Source organism: Molothrus ater, chromosome 6, assembly GCF_012460135.2.
Source record: "Molothrus ater isolate BHLD 08-10-18 breed brown headed cowbird chromosome 6, BPBGC_Mater_1.1, whole genome shotgun sequence".
In the NCBI taxonomy this organism is placed as follows: domain Eukaryota; kingdom Metazoa; phylum Chordata; class Aves; order Passeriformes; family Icteridae; genus Molothrus; species Molothrus ater.
Window position 1 is genome coordinate 39,280,209 of NC_050483.2, and position 15,647 is coordinate 39,295,855.

The following is a 15,647-nucleotide window of genomic DNA, read 5'->3' on the forward strand; positions in this document are numbered from 1 at the left end:
TTAATGTATGCATATAAAACTGAAAGGAGCAAAGTGCTCCTTCCCTGTCTCAGGGCATAAAATGCCCTCACTCTTACCTATGGTACTTGGGTTTCCTGGAACATTAAGCAAAGCAGTGGGTAGGTAGAAGGTTAAAGGCAAGGAAACAGTGTTGAAGATGAATACAGCAAGTAAGTAGTATATGGAAAAGGAATGTGGGATTGTACATACATCTGTTGATTGAAACATGGGCAGAAGATCCATGAAGTGATTCATCTGCATCTGCAATGCCACATCCAGTGGTGTCCTCCGTGCCTGAGCATGAGGAAGACATTGGTAATCTGGAGTGAGTTCAGTGGAGGGCCAACAGGATGATCAGGGGCTGGAGCACCTGCCCTGTGAGCAGAGGCCAGGGGAATGGGGCTCATTCAGCATGGAGGAGAAGTGATCTCACAGGGACCTGATAGCTGCCTGCTAGAACATGCAGGGAGGTTACTTGAGAAGAGAGAGTCAGGCTGTGGGAGGACGAGACAATAATTGTAAATTGATGCAAGAATGTTTCTGACTGGAATCAAGAGAAAACTTTTCCAGCATAGAACAGTCAAGTATGGGAAGGATTGTCAAGAGAGGTTGTGCAGTCTCCATCTGTGGATGTTTTTATGGCTTGACTGGATAAAGCCTTGAGCAGTGTGTCTGTTCTGGACAGAACAGTAACTGGAGACCTGCCAAGGTTCTATCAAATCTGTACAATTTTCTGTACAATTTTCCTCATATGATATTGTACTGTATACCTTGTTTGATATGTTGTCTTCTGGTAGATTAAATTTTTGTCACTAAGCACTTTTTCCTTGTATCCTCATTTTATTATACCTCTTCTACTCTGCTGTACCTTCCTAACTCTAAATACATCTGATAATTCCAATGTCACTGGATCATGGAGTCTTCAGAGTTGTCCTGACTTCCAGAGTTTCTTCAGTGCCCCTCAACCCTCAGAGCAGTGCTTCCAGTCACCAAATCTGCAGAGACTCTTCATGGCAAAGCACAGCCAGTGCCTTCTGCTTTCCTTTCTGAGCTGTCCTGTAGAAGGTTTGCTGTCTGCTGTGCTGCAGTGCCTCTGTTCTTTCCTCTGGTAGTGGATAAAAACCAATTCTGTGCTCATTAAAAGATAGCAATGTCACTGCATTCAGCTTTCATAGGAGAAGTACCTAATGGTAGACATGGCCTGACCCATGGTATGCATGGACTGTAAATAAACATGAAGGGATTTTTGGAAGCAGATGAGTACCAAAGCTTACTGGGCTACTCTCAGTAGACCTTCCGGAGAAAAAAAGAATGATTTTTTCTTTTGTAAGGATGTTTTATTTGGCTTTATTTCTGGGTTTCAAAAAATGGGAGTTTCTTCTGGCCTCTACTCTCAGGAGATATCTTCAGACTCCAATGGCCTCTGTATTTCTTGGATTCTTAATATTTTTTTCAAAACCCATCGATACTAAAAGCATGAGGATGTTTATGAAAAATGTTCTTCTCATATTTCCTTTTGGATCTGGGAGGGTATTTTTGGGTATATCTTTTACATCTGCTTTTACAGTTAAGCCTTGCCTAGTTGCCTTTAAGCTTGTTAGCAGCTAAATTGTAATAATTGTAGTAGAACCTACATTGTTTAGATTTTAATACCCATTCCAAATAGCCTTATTTATTACAACTTACTATGGTTTTGTTATCAAGTAGATCAGATTAGCACTAGTCACAGATTCTCTGAGTAATAACAGATTTTTGCTATTCATTCAAGCTTGACTCTCCTAGCATTTGGATGCTGTAAAATCTGTAATATTTCTAAATCAGTGCATCTCCTCAGGTGTCTTGTGACCAGCCAGGAGTTGGTAAAGATGGTTTTGAATTTCCTGAATCCTCTTCTGGTCTCTCAAATTCTCCTCAGTTCAGGGTATTGCTGCCAGAAGAGTACTGTAGTGGGCAGAACACATGAAACTTATCAAGTTAAAATGACTTAAATTATACAACTATACCTTAAAGCAGGCAGTGAATATACTGGGAAGAATGAGGATAGGGGTAAGGGTAATAGTTACATGAAGTACCTTTGATTCACACAAAGGAAAGAATAAAATGATGGAGGCAGTTGTAAAGGTTTTCTTCTGCAGCCCACAAACTGCATATTGCTGTTCTTCCATAATTCTGTCTTAACAAAGCCTGAGGCTTTGACCTTGGAACACTGAGATTTCAGTCATTTGCATATATTTAGCTATACAGACTTCTTCCTTGGATTTTTGGAAATATTTGGAAGTCTTAATGTTATGTGTTGTATCGTACTCATTGCAAAAGGTATCTTAGTTTAATTAATGTGCAAATCAAATAGTATTTTTCAGTCAAAACCCATAAATCTTTTCATAGAGACCTTCAATCTGATAATGCATTGTTCTGTCAAGGGCTGCAGTCATCTAAACAGAAAAATGTCTCAATAAGGAATCCTGGGATTATAAAACATTTTAAAGATTTAGTCTGCTCTTTAAAGTAAAGACATACTTCTGGACAAATAAATACAGATGACCATATTATGAGCTCCTTTGATCTAGATATCTCTTTCCATTAAGTTTGTTGACGGAAGTTAAATTTTACAATTCAGTTCTTCTTCACAGTTCAGACCATTAGCTAACCTATTGACAAGGGCTAGTTTCTACCTTTAGGAGGTCAAGGAAGCCGTACCGTTCTTGATCCAGTGCTGCAAGCCTCCCTGTAAACAAGCCTTGATGTCTTCTGATTGGATTTGTGTGCCCTGGCTTGCATAACCATACAGCTTGTATCCCAGCGTTATTAGCCAAAAGGAATATAGGGACTTACATAATCATTACACGATTATTTTTCAGTAACTGTACTGTAAATATGTAATTCTCTCTGCTCCTAATAACTCTTAATCCCCTTGTTTCTATTGGCTCCTGAGCTCAGATTTGGCTGTGGCCTCCATGCCCTGGCCACTGATAAAACTTGAAAAAATTGTTACTCTCAGGGTTCACCTGCTTTGCTCCCAGCAGCAAATACGTGTTCCCCAGTGCAGGCAGGGGCACTGTGTTGTGGGAGCCTGCTCAGCACTTCTGCCTCTGTTCCCTCTGAGAAAGGCCCATTCACCTCCAGAAACCTTTCGTACCTGGCTCTCTGTGTATGTTCAGCACAGACCTCTTTGCTGAGCTTCTTCTTTGTGTCTGAGAATGCCTGAGAATTCTAGTGCAAACAGTTTTGATCTCATTTCTGCATGTTGTTTGAGAAAATATTCTTCCTTGAGATCTTGTGGTGAGACAATCTAAATTATCAAGAACTCTTGATCCACTGCAGGTGTTGGGAGCCAGGAAGAGGTTATTTTCCTTTTGGTACAAGCAAATAGAAGGCCCTTTAGAGTCCTTCTTGTAAAAGCATGGCCCTATTCTGCTGTTTAGTTGTGATATCTGTGGGATTTGGTGGTCACAGCTCTCCCAAGTTGTAGATCTTCCAATGATAACTTATGCTAGTAAAGTACCTTTCAGGTATATTTGAAAATATCCTCAACTTTGATGCAAAATTGCTTTTCTTACTGCTTTTAATATTAGAAGTGTAACTCGTTTTGTTTTTTGTTGGTTTTTTTTTTTCAGCCTTACAAAATAATTGAAAATCATTTTTCTGTGTTTAATTAGCTTCATGAGTCAGTGCCTGGTCTTAGGTCTTGACATTTTTGGCATGCAAAATTTTCTTGTGTATTTGACCTTGGCTTTATTCCAGAATAAATATTTTAAGCTGCTATTTGTGTGTAGTTTTTTCTTTTCTTGTCTTTGGTCTGAGTCTAGTGGGCAGACATAAGGAGCACTGAGGGAAGTGAAGTGTATAAACCACAATTAGAATTGCAGTGCACAGGTGTCTGTAGATCTTACACAATTGCCAAGCTATTTGTTTCTCAAATGATAGGGGCTTTGGGAGGGTGTTTTGGAGAATAAAGGGAGCAGAATGCCTTCAATTTGCATGTTAGGGTTGTGAGTTTGGTTGTTTGGGGTTTTTTGTTTTTTTTTTTTTCAAATCCTGCTTTAAATTCTTCCAGACTTGATACATTTGATATGTTTACAGAACCGGCATATTGAATGGTTGAAAGTGATCTACTATGGCTGGGGATGCAGTTTATAACTGCCTTCAGAGAGGAATCAGCTTTGAAGAATAAAAATTTCTTGCATAATAGCTTTTCTTTGAGCATCAGATTAGGTCTTGCGGTTTAAAAATCTGAATGCCAGCATTGAAAATAAGATGACTTGTAATAATATTAAAAAAGAATGGCTTTTGCATCAAGGTTATGGGTAAGTTCTGCTGCAGGCCCTTGAGGATCTTTTTGGGACGAGAGGCATCTTAAATCTCTATGCTACTCATACACAAAATATTATTGCAATGAAAAAATAGTGAAGTGAATAAACAGCAGCTCACAGTATAAGGATGCATGATGTATCAGGAGTCCTAGTGTTCACTGTATTTTGCAGTTTAATGCACAATAATTTTTTAGTTCTGTATTTGTGTATGCTCCACTCCTTGTGTTGGATCTGTATTCTTAGGATGTGAAGTTCCATTAAAAAATAAATAATAATGGCAGCCCCCGCTCCCCCCACGTGCACTCATTTTCTGTAATATGGTAATGATATCACCGTAGCAGTAATTACGGGTCATCTTCATTTCTTTCATCTCTGCTGCTTCTGATGGCTTCATTCCTTTGACGGAGAAGATTTGGCTCTGGGTGCTGTGATTATTTTGTTAAGCATTATTCGAATAGACAGGAGTGAGAGAAATTAATCAATCCAAATGCAATTAGCATCATGTTTAACCCAGTGATGGACGTCTCAAGGTGAAACAGCCAGGGGAGTTTCAGACATTATTATTCAATCCAGTGGCTCTTATCTAAATTATAATCAAGAGGTTTTTATTGGCTTTGCAGAGAGAAGATGTAACTCTTTCCCTGCTTTGAGGGTCAAAGGGATCAGATATTTGGCACTACAAAATATTGGCTGCAGCAACTCCTAGAACTGGGAGGTACTGTAAGAGTTAACTGTAATATCAGGATCACTCAGGACAAAATACCTGCACATCCTAGTATCTGCGGCCTGGAACAGAAGTTTAGTGGCTCCCTGGTCATTGGCAGGGTTGTCGTTGCCCCTTGCATTTCATTGAGTGACTTTGCCTATCTGTATGTGAGTGAATATTGTTTGTAGTTTCAGCATTCGAAGCTCGGTGAACATCACAGTTTGCAACTGAATGCAAACAGAATGGTAACCTCTTTGCAAGGTAGGGAAATCTGGTTAGGAGAACCAGATAAATTATTCTGAGGGAAGGAATCTAATTTTTCTTACAGCAGATATAATGTTAGTATTTATTGATAGCTACAATAACATTTTTGAGGATTTATTAATCTGCAGCAGATATGTTGTCACTGGATAATCCTGAATGATCTCTAAGATCTCTTATCAGGTATAAGATAAAACATGAGTACTGTATGTGGAGAAAAACAAGGTGGAAAGAGGTCACATGAGGATTCACAATTCAGGAAAGCATTAGGTATTTGATTACAATTCTTAAGGCTCTAGCTAACATTCACAAAACTGTTTCAATGGTTTAAAACTTTCATCAGTCTCAGCTATTTACCACTTCTCTGTCAGAGAGGACTGTTCTCATAGCATACTGGGAGGAGCAGTCCATGTGCTCACCTGCTCCGATTCACAGCCTGGCTTTGTGCAAGCTTTCACCTTCTTTGGCATTTCAAAACAAGCCATGCCAGACTGTGAAGTACAGCTGACATAAGGGCACATTTTGCTGGCTCATTCACCAAGGGAAGGACACTGATGTTTTGTACCAAGGGGGTGTTATTATTTAAAAATGCTGCAGCAAGACTTGACAGCTCATCTTTCAGAGCCTGAATTCTAGCACAGTTGCTGAATCCTTTTGCATACATATTTTGGCTGGGGTAGAGTTAATTTTCTCCACAGTGGCTGGTATGGGCCTGTGTTCTGGATTTGTGCTGCACACAGGTTGATAATAGAGATGGTTTTGGTATTGGTGAGCAGAGCCAAGGCCTTTTCTGCTTCCTGTACTGCCACGCTGGCAAAGAGGTGCGTGGAAGGCTGGGAGGAGACAGAGCTGGGATGGGTGATCCAAACTGACCAAAGGGATATTCTAGACCACATGACATTGTGATCAGTGGATAAAGTGGGGGGGGGGGGGGGGGGGGGGGGAAGGAGGGAGGGGAGGGATGTTCAGAGTGGTGATGTTTGTCTTCCCACGTCACCATTATGTGTGATGATGCCATGCTCTCCTGGAGATGCTGAACACCTGCCTGCCATGGGAAGCAGTGAATCAATTCCTTGTTTTGCTTTGCTTTCTCTGTTAAACTGTCTTAATCCTGACCCACAAATTTCCCAGCTTTTACCCTTCTGATCCTCTCCCTGATTCTGGTGAGGAGTGAGTAAATGGCTGAATAGGGCTTGGTTGCTTGTTGAGGTGAAAGCACAGCAATCTGTACTGAGGCTGTGATCCCATCTGTAAGATGGGTATTAAATCACTGTATGTTTCAAGAATATTGTGAGGCTTGATAAACTTGGCAAGTGCTTTGATACTGACTACTGAGAGATGCCATGGTAGTGCAAACTTATTCCACCTGGAGGTTTACACTGATTGTGTTGTCTTACCTGAGGAATGTGTTTCAGGAGTGTTAGGTGATTGCAGTCATCTTCAGTTCAGTGTCACAGTTCCTGAAGCACAGCTTAGAGTGTCTGCCTGTGCCAGTTGTGCCTCCAGTGAAGGTGACTGACCTTGTTTTCACTAGCCACTGCTCTCCTGAGATGGCAGTTCAACTCTCTCTGAAATTGGGCTTGGGGTAGCATTCACTGGTAAGTATTGTCAAAGGCCAACAGTCTTCAACTAGCAGCTCATTTGACACTTATATTAGGAAGTAGACAGCAGATAGCAGAGTAACTGAAGCTCTTTCCATGAAGAAAGAGGTGTGAGCTGGTGCCAGGTGGTGATAGGATTTTGGGGGTCTGGTTTGAGATAGATCTGCAGGGACCAGCTTCTATCTCTCTGACAGAAGTTCAGATTATGTTGTCTGGGTAAAAATATTCCCTTGGTTTTGTTGGTCATATGCCTCTTTTTTCTTTGAGGGCTGTTCAGTAATTATGTCAATCTTAAATATTTTTGCTGATTTTAAATTACCTTTTCGCCTTCAATCCTCATTCCCTGACTTACTTTTCAATTTTCCTTACACATGCAATATTAGTTGAGCCCAACTGCAAGGTGTGACTTTGCAGTTGGCTTTCACAAGTTCAGTCAAGCAAAACAGTTGTTCACAGGCAGGTTCCTCTAGGCATTTTTTATGTCCTGCCAACTAAGAAAAAGAATCATTGTGTCTTCTTATCCTCACATTGTATCTCAGCACATAAGAAATCATTTCTGATGCAACAGATTCTTGTGATAGAAGGTTAAAAACCAGAGAACTGTTCTGCTGTCTTTCTGCAATTCATATTCTTTGCCATAAAATGGTAATTTGCATTGACAGTGCTTCAGAAATAAACCTTTCTAGTTTTGTTTTCTGTGTAGTCCAAGGACACAGCAGTATTTGAGGGTACATGATTAGTACTTTAAAGGAATCCTTCCATGCTGAAAAACAAGTTCTTTAGCTACCATAAGTACAACTGCATGAGAGGAATAACTGATAAGCTAACAAAGTATAACAGTGCCTAAAATAGCCTTTTTGTAGGCAAGAATGTAGCATTCAAAATGTGGCACTGCAGGTCATTTCAGCGCTAAAAACATTAATTGTATTTCTGGGTTTTATTAGTAGCAATACCTTTAGATTTCAGCAAGACTACATTTTCAGCTCAGAGGGGGATCACAGTCAAATTTGTCCCATAAGTTGTACATCTGGGAGAGAAGCTAAGAAGTGCTTCTTCAGCAAGTGACTTTGTATTAAAATATCTATAATTTGAAGGTACTCGCAGGCTTTGTTTTGAGATTTTTAGATAAACCCAGAAGTGGTAAGCAGTGAAGGTATGATGTTCATGATGAATGTGTGATAAATACAGTTTGTCACATATATCTTTTACATAGACTTTATCCCCAAGTATGTTGTGGATATATTTAAGAGTATATTATGTTTAAGAAGTGTGCAAGTATGTGTGTTACTTAGGATTCTCCTGGGTGAAAGTTGCTTATATAAGTCACTGTTTTCCTTGCTGATTTTAAAGCAGTAAATCCTTCCATTATTTCCTGGCTATCCAGACCTTATGACACAGTATGTCCTGTACTGTTGTATGTGTGAGAAGGCTTTTTATGGGGAGCAATCAGGCTGGACCCCAATCTCCAGTGCAGTGTTTTTTTTTCTAATTAAATTGTCAGTGGAAGGAATATCCGGAACAGCAGTTTTCATTTTCAATCGAGGAAAAAACATTATGAGTCTTTGTCATTTGATTAAAAGTTACTTAACCTTTAAATTGCTACAGATGTAAAGATAGCTCTGAGTTTCCAATGTAATCGCTTCCAAGTTAAAATCAGGAAAATCTTTGTGTAATGAAACCCATATGTCATAGTGAAAGGATGCAAAGCACTGGCAGAGTGGGCTGCTCTAGCAGGAGATTCTGCGCCCAATCTTGTTAACCAGGACTGCTTTTGGTAATCCCTCATCTCCTCACTTGTAGGAAATCAATCTGTACCACTGAATCTTTTCAGCCAGCAACTATAAAATTTACTGCGGAGAGGGAGCTTGGGGACAATTGTAGTAAAAACGGAGCCTGAGGCAACAAGGCTAAATGTGGGATTGAGGGATTGAAGTTCTAAAGAGGAGATTATATTAAACCTTATTCTGCTCCCCTATCAAGTGGAAATATCTCTTCCTCCTTTCAGCCCCAGCCTTTCCTATCCAGTACCTGTTCTTGAGATCTGCTTGGCAGATCTTTGCCAGGCAACAAACTTAATTCCTACAGTACAGCATTCTCTGTTAATTATAATAGCCTGATACATTTTTCAATACATTTATCTGATGGAGTTTATTCAAGCACTACTTCCAGAGCAACCAGTGCTGTTATCAACCTAAACTGGTTTTTTTTCTGTGGAGTTCAGTGTCTTCCTTCTCCCTAGTAGGTGGGGTTAATTTGTATCCAAGCTATTGCAATGGTATCCATTGTTGATTTTTCTATTGTCGTAGATGCACAGCATAGGCAAGGTTGTAAATCGTGACTTGTCATGCAGATTCATGTTTCTGTTTTGTGCTGCGCAGCCTCTGTAGTGTGTCTGCTGCTACAATGAAACCTGTGCTCAAACCCTCTCTTCCAATGAAGTCCATGATTTAAACTACCATTGTAAAGAAAAAAGTCCCCGAGGTTTTCACTATAGTTTTGTCCAACCTTTTAATTAAAAAATCCACCTCTATCTACTATTCAAATGGCTTCTGCTGGTCCCTTGGGTAGTTGCTTAAAGCTGGTTTTACCATCTCTCTTAGCCTGCAATCGTATTTGGAATGTGGGTGATGGTTTCTTCATTCACAAGCTCTTCCCTCACTCCAGAAAACTCCATAAGACCCCAATGGAAATGATATTCCTATTATTAAGAATTCATTTCTCAGAAGCAATATTGAGCAGAGAAGTCAGTTTAATATTAGAGCCTTTTACTGTGCAAAATCCATCAAATCATATTCCAGCGCAGATTAAAAAGAAACAAAGGTGAAGGAATAGCCAAGATGTTTGAAGGCAATACCATGTAGTAGAAATTTGGCCTGTGTTTACCAGGAATACATGGAACTGTGGTTCTTGGGCAAATAAGAGAAGCAGCTGAAGCAGGGAAGATGAGATTGTTGATGCTTGTGGAAACTTGCCCTTAGTTTGGCTGTGGTTTTTCTGTCAAATGAGGATGTTACTTCCTGGCCATTTTCATACATATACAAAGATAAAAGGTCCTTTTTCTTTCTCAGTTTGGCATCGTATCTTTAAAAATAAAGCCCTGCTGCAAGCCTGAGTCTGTGAGGAGACGAGGAATACAGAATAGCAGAAGGCTGTCTCCTGCTCCTAATGGGATTTTGTAGCAGCATGTGCGAGTTTGTTTCAGAAGTCAGAAATGAACAGATGTTGGTATAAATTACCTCTGTGTCTGATGTCTTGCAAATTAAAAGCGCGGTTGGCATCACTAAACAATTTCACCAGGTTGGGGGGGGAAGCGGGTGGTGATTATCGTAGCAGGTCGGTAAGAATCTTTAAGCTGCAGTAGAACAGGATAGCAAGGATAAAGGAATGAAGAATAAAATGAGAGGTCTGTGAATTAATCAGAAATGTTAACATCTCCGATGACAAGTGAGCAGGCAGGCACGTGCTCTGGAGCAACCTCCAACCCACAGTAATTTCACTCAGCACACAGAAGGAGTGTGTGCTCTCTGCCTGATTTATAGGGTGCAGCCCTCTTTGGGGGAACAGAATTGTCATGCATTTGTATATCTCCTCTATGGGACTTGCACTCTGGAAAACTTTTCACTTTATCAACTGCAGTTCAGCTTACGTACTTTTCTCGTTAAGAGTGTTTTAAAACCCTGCACTATTGTTGGAGCAAGGCAGAGATGTGTCAAAGAACTAAGAATCTATTCCAAACTGAAATTTTAAAAATCTTTCCATTTTATTTAATCATGTTCTTTGGGCATAACAACTAAGTTCCTGACAAAATACCAATCCTCTGTTCTTCTGCAACACTTTCTACCCCTGTGTCACTTCAGCAGCACTTAAGACATACAGGTTATCTTGGGGTTGGGGAGCTAGAGGTACAAATGAGTACTTTTGTGGTAGCTCATGCTGGCATCGGAAGCAGGATCCCAGGTGATGTAACTCACAGCTGGAGGCCTGAGGCAAGAAAACAGTGCAATGATCTGCTTGAACCTGCAGCCAGTCTGAAGCATGTTCCACTCAGGACAGTGGACTTTGCAGCCTGCAAGTATCAGTATGTAACAGACAGCTTATATACTCTTAAATACAATTAATTGTTTTACAGGAATTTTGCTGATGACAAGACCTCGTGATAAAATTTTGTGTAAACAAGTCAGAATGTAGTAATTTAAAGAAGAGGCCTTAAGACACAAATTCTAACATTTATGTAAACAATAACAAAATGTCTTTATCCGAGTGCACACTGAGTATTGTAAGCTGAACATTTTAATTACATTTTAGTTCTGTTCTGACAGACAATCAATAATGTCAAAAGAAAACCCAACATCAACAAACCCACTTCCAGTTTTTATGCTAATCTTAATTTCTGGTGTTTGTCTCAGTAGAGAAATCAGGAGTTGAATGGATAAAACAGAAAATTAATTCCTTTCTCCTTCTACACTGTCTTTGAGACTAGGTGTGGGAAGCATGCATGCTTTCAGCATTCCTGTGAATAAAACCCTCCATGTTTTGATGCCTGCCAGTCCAGCACAAATCTTACACCTCTATTGAAAAGAAATGGAGGGGCACCAGTGGGAAGATTGTCTTTCTCCAGGCCTCAGTTGCTAATGGTGCTGTCTTTGATGCATTCTATTGTTATTGCAAGACAAGAACAGTATGAGACTGCTCTGCCAGCTTCTGAGCTTGTGGGTTCTCAAGTCAGAAATGTCTCATGCAGAAAAGTGGCTGTGTAAACCCTGCTGTAATACAGCTACCAGAGATTGATGGTACTGAGAGTGAGAGAGAGACATATAAGCCTTGCCTTGCTGTATTAAACATCGAAGGACTGACAACACAGAGAGAAAGAGAAGACCAAAGCTCTATAAACTTTACTTTATTACCCTATCCATAGATGAAGTACATTGAAGGAATATAAACCTCATTATATTACAGCATCCAGGGACTGACACTGCTGAGAGAGAGAAAATGCTGCCTAATTTCTGTTGAAGATCACATCATCCAGGGACCAATAATCCTGAAACAGAGAGAGTTCCATAATCTCTGACAGATTATAACATACAGGAACAATTGTGCTGAGATAGAGTGATGGAGATTTGGATTTCACCATTCAGAGATGGATAGTACAGGGAAAAGGAGGTGCTGCAAGAGCATTATGCAGTAGGAATAGAAAGCATAGATTGTATGTAATGAGACAGCCTGTGGGAATTATTGCTGAGTATAGAAGATTCCAGACCCTGCCTGCATTTGTAGCATGTCAGGAATTCAAGCTGAAATGCAGTTTTATTTATTTCCCACTTTAATAGATAAATGAAATAATTCTTAGTTTTGGTACAAGCACAAATCTAAATTAATTTCTTGTCCTATGGTTAGATTATGTTATACAATTATACAACTGTTTGAGTTTCTTGGCTTTTTAAAAAATACTGATTTCTTTTTCCTCCCTTGTGATTTCAGCCAGAGAAATGACTCGAGGGAAATTCCTGAACATCCTGGAGAAACCCAAAAAGTAGCTGCATCTAACATTTGGATGAAAATACCCCAGCTAAGCCATTTAATGTACTGCAGATCCAGATGAAGCCCAGAAAGTCTAAGAAGAACAAAGCTCTTGCTCTACACCTTCAGAAGCAAGCATCTCTTTTTGCTTCCACAGCTCATCTCTTTATGGGGGAAATGTACAATATGCACAGGTCACAAAGACTGCAGTTGGTTGCATTGGAATTCAGACTTCATCTGCCCACAGGATGTCCAGCAGAAGGACTTGGCTCTGACATGCTGTGACACAGTTACCTGTTTCAATCAGCAGTTCAAAGTGAACAGCCAGTGTCCTTACTCAGCTGCTCTCAGGGGCAGCCTGTTTGAGGTACACAGCAGATCTGATCCTGGCCAGTGTCCACCATGAGGCCTTGACCCTTTGGTGTGTCTTTTGTCTGAGGTGGATTTCCTGTGTGCAACGCCTGTGCTGAAGGATTTGAGCATAGTTTGGGGTGTGGATTGACCAGGAGCACTGGCTCAGCAGGAGCACATGCTTTTAGTGTAGAAGCCAAGTGCAGTCTCTGCATTAGATTCCAGTTGCCCACTGCCTTCAGAGAAGCACATCTGGTACCCCGAGGAAGAGCTCCAGACCTTCGGTGTGCCTGGAGCTTCATTTCACCTCTGAGTGGTTCTCTAAGTGAAATTGAAACTAACAGACCACGGGGAGTGAGAAGTGTTACTGTGTCTCCAGGAAGGTATCCTCACTGAAGCTTTGGCCAGTACACAAAGAGACAGATTTGTCAGTGCTCTGCAATTCTCTGCTTCTTGCAGGGCTAGAAACCTGAAAGAGTTCCAAAGTTGAAAGATGGTAATGTTTTAAGTTATCACTCCAAGAAGTGGCATCAGGACTGTTAGCCACATTGTGAAGATGGTCGGTCTATACAAGATCTCAACGTTTCTGAAAATAATGTTTTGTGGTATTTTTAATTGCTTAACAACCAGCAACTCAAAATTTTCTTCTCCTACAAACCCAGAATTTTTAAGATAGAAACTTCTGTGAGCTGCTCCCTTTCAGAACACTGTGATTACAGTTTAATGCCTTTTTCTTCTGTTCATGCACTTCTACATATTCAGCCCTTGGAAGAGGTATAGAGCATGTTCAGACTTTTTGTTTTATTTAAGAGAAATTTTTTTTCATTCTATCGTCTTTCCTTTTCCTAGAAAAAAACATTTTAAGCATTAGTAAATATGTTCTTTTTTAAGATAAACATAATGTTGAAACATAACATTACATACTGTTATTTTTACCATGCAGACTTTTCAAAACGTGTCATTTCTTAGGCTGTAGTCACATATGAGAGGAGAAATTATTTGGAAATATTACATGTAACAGGCTGTCCTTACAGCACTGCATTTTTCTGGCTTTGCAGAGAGAGGAGACTCTTTTTGGGTGTGCAATAAAGAGGGGGAGATTTTTTTGATAAAATAGACTTCTGAGTTTTACTGAATTGCTGGTGACCCTTTGGTTTCCAGTCTGTGGTTTTTGGTTATTGTCAGTCAGAACTAGGCTTGTTTTGAACAGCTCTGGTTAACTAAGTTTAAGTAGTTAAATTCTACATCCTGGAAAGACCCTGCACAAATTTAGAAATATCAGGAGCCTGATTTAAGACTTAACAGAGTTATTTCTGTCCTTCACAGTTTATGCAGGGCTGAGCTTAACAGGAACTCCATCCCTTGAGAACATGAGAATTAAGACAGATGAATGAAAAGAGAAGCTGAAAGTGGTAGTTCAGGAACAGAAAAAAACCCTATGGTGCAAACTGATCTTGATGTAGCTTTAAGCATTGAATTATGATTTGGAATGCAAATTTAGGTTTGTATACTATATATGTAATATATGTACACATATATGACATAATGGGATACTTCATCTGTATCACCAGTATTTTAGAGAAGTTTCTTACTCCTACACATTAAGGAATTGAGATCTGAAAGGAGGATAAAGGAAAATTTATGAAAGCCTGTCCTGGAAGTATATGTGTATTTTCTGATATGTGCAGTAAGAAATTTCAAACTCTCGGTGGTTTTTAGTAACATACATATGTTTAAAAAAAAACTAAACAACAAGATGAAAAATCTCCTTTTGTTATACACAGTAATCAACTTCTATAGGGCAGCCATTAACATATGCTTTAGAATTGTGATATTTTTTGATTTTCTACTTATCATCTGTAGAGGTGAGTCAATTATGTTATTTTTTATTGACAATATTGATATGTATTTTTTGTGTTAGCCAGAGAAGTTTTTTCTGTCTGATATTGCTTTTTGGTTTAATAATATGCAAATGCAAATCTCAGAGGTTTGTTTGGGTTTCCAAAATTGCCCTCTGAGATGCAAAAGCTTTTCCTTGGCCACTTAGGCAATACTATTCTTCAGGCTCTTCTTATCTGCATGACACCACCTCAGGGTTTGGCCTGTGGATGTTCCATTCCCATCAGTAAATAAATATTTGTCAATATACAAATGCTACTAAGAGTTTTTGTACCCTTTTGAACCCAATTTTTTCCTTCAGTGCTATCCTTCCTGACATCCATGCAGTTATCTATCTGTACAAGAAAAGCTGAGTGACTTTTTGTTACTGATGGGAGTGAAGAGTGTAAGAAAATCAAGATTTGGTAATATTAATCAAGCTGATGCATTGTTTTATAAAGTGTTTTCATGTATTGGTATATTAGATGTTACTCTGAGTTTCTTGGAAGGCAACTCAATATTTATTTGGTTCCTTTTAAATGCCAGTGTTACACACATTCAGATATAAAGGCTGTTCACTTTGGTCTTGGATTATCAAATGCTTTGCTATCTAATCCAGCTGAGAAGAAATTCTTGTTTGTTATGTTAATCATTATGAAAATAAAAGTCTGTGTGCACTGGCAATTGAATAACGTGATATTCCATTTAACTCTGTGTTTTGCCATTACAAAATCAACAATTTTGTAACAGTCCCGTAACTCACAGTTCTCAACTTTGATTAATATTTCCCTCAAAAAGATACCTAGGAATGACAGATTAGTGAAAATTGCTTGGAGATAACATTTGAATCTTATTCTGGTTTTACTGATTTTTATGTTATGTAAAAATGCAAGGTGCTGTTACAAGTCAAATCACAAGCCAGTCTTATCTGTAATCTTCTCTTTGCTTATAAACAGTTGTAGAAGGATAGGGAAGGATATAAACAAAAGGCTTACACAGTGATTTTGTATTAGGGTAACTTAC

At 39.3% G+C, this 15,647-nt stretch overlaps 1 protein-coding gene across 1 annotated transcript in view; it reads left to right on the top strand.

The window, feature by feature from the left end:
• LIN52 (lin-52 DREAM MuvB core complex component) overlaps positions 1-15,321 on the top strand; it is a 40,679-nt gene extending 25,358 nt beyond the window's left edge. The window contains exon 6 of the mRNA XM_036385124.1: positions 12,357-15,321. Coding sequence (XP_036241017.1) covers positions 12,357-12,412 — 56 coding nt within the window. The 3' untranslated portion in view covers positions 12,413-15,321. The remainder of the gene's footprint in view (positions 1-12,356) is intronic.
• The last annotated feature ends 326 nt before the right edge of the window (positions 15,322-15,647 follow it).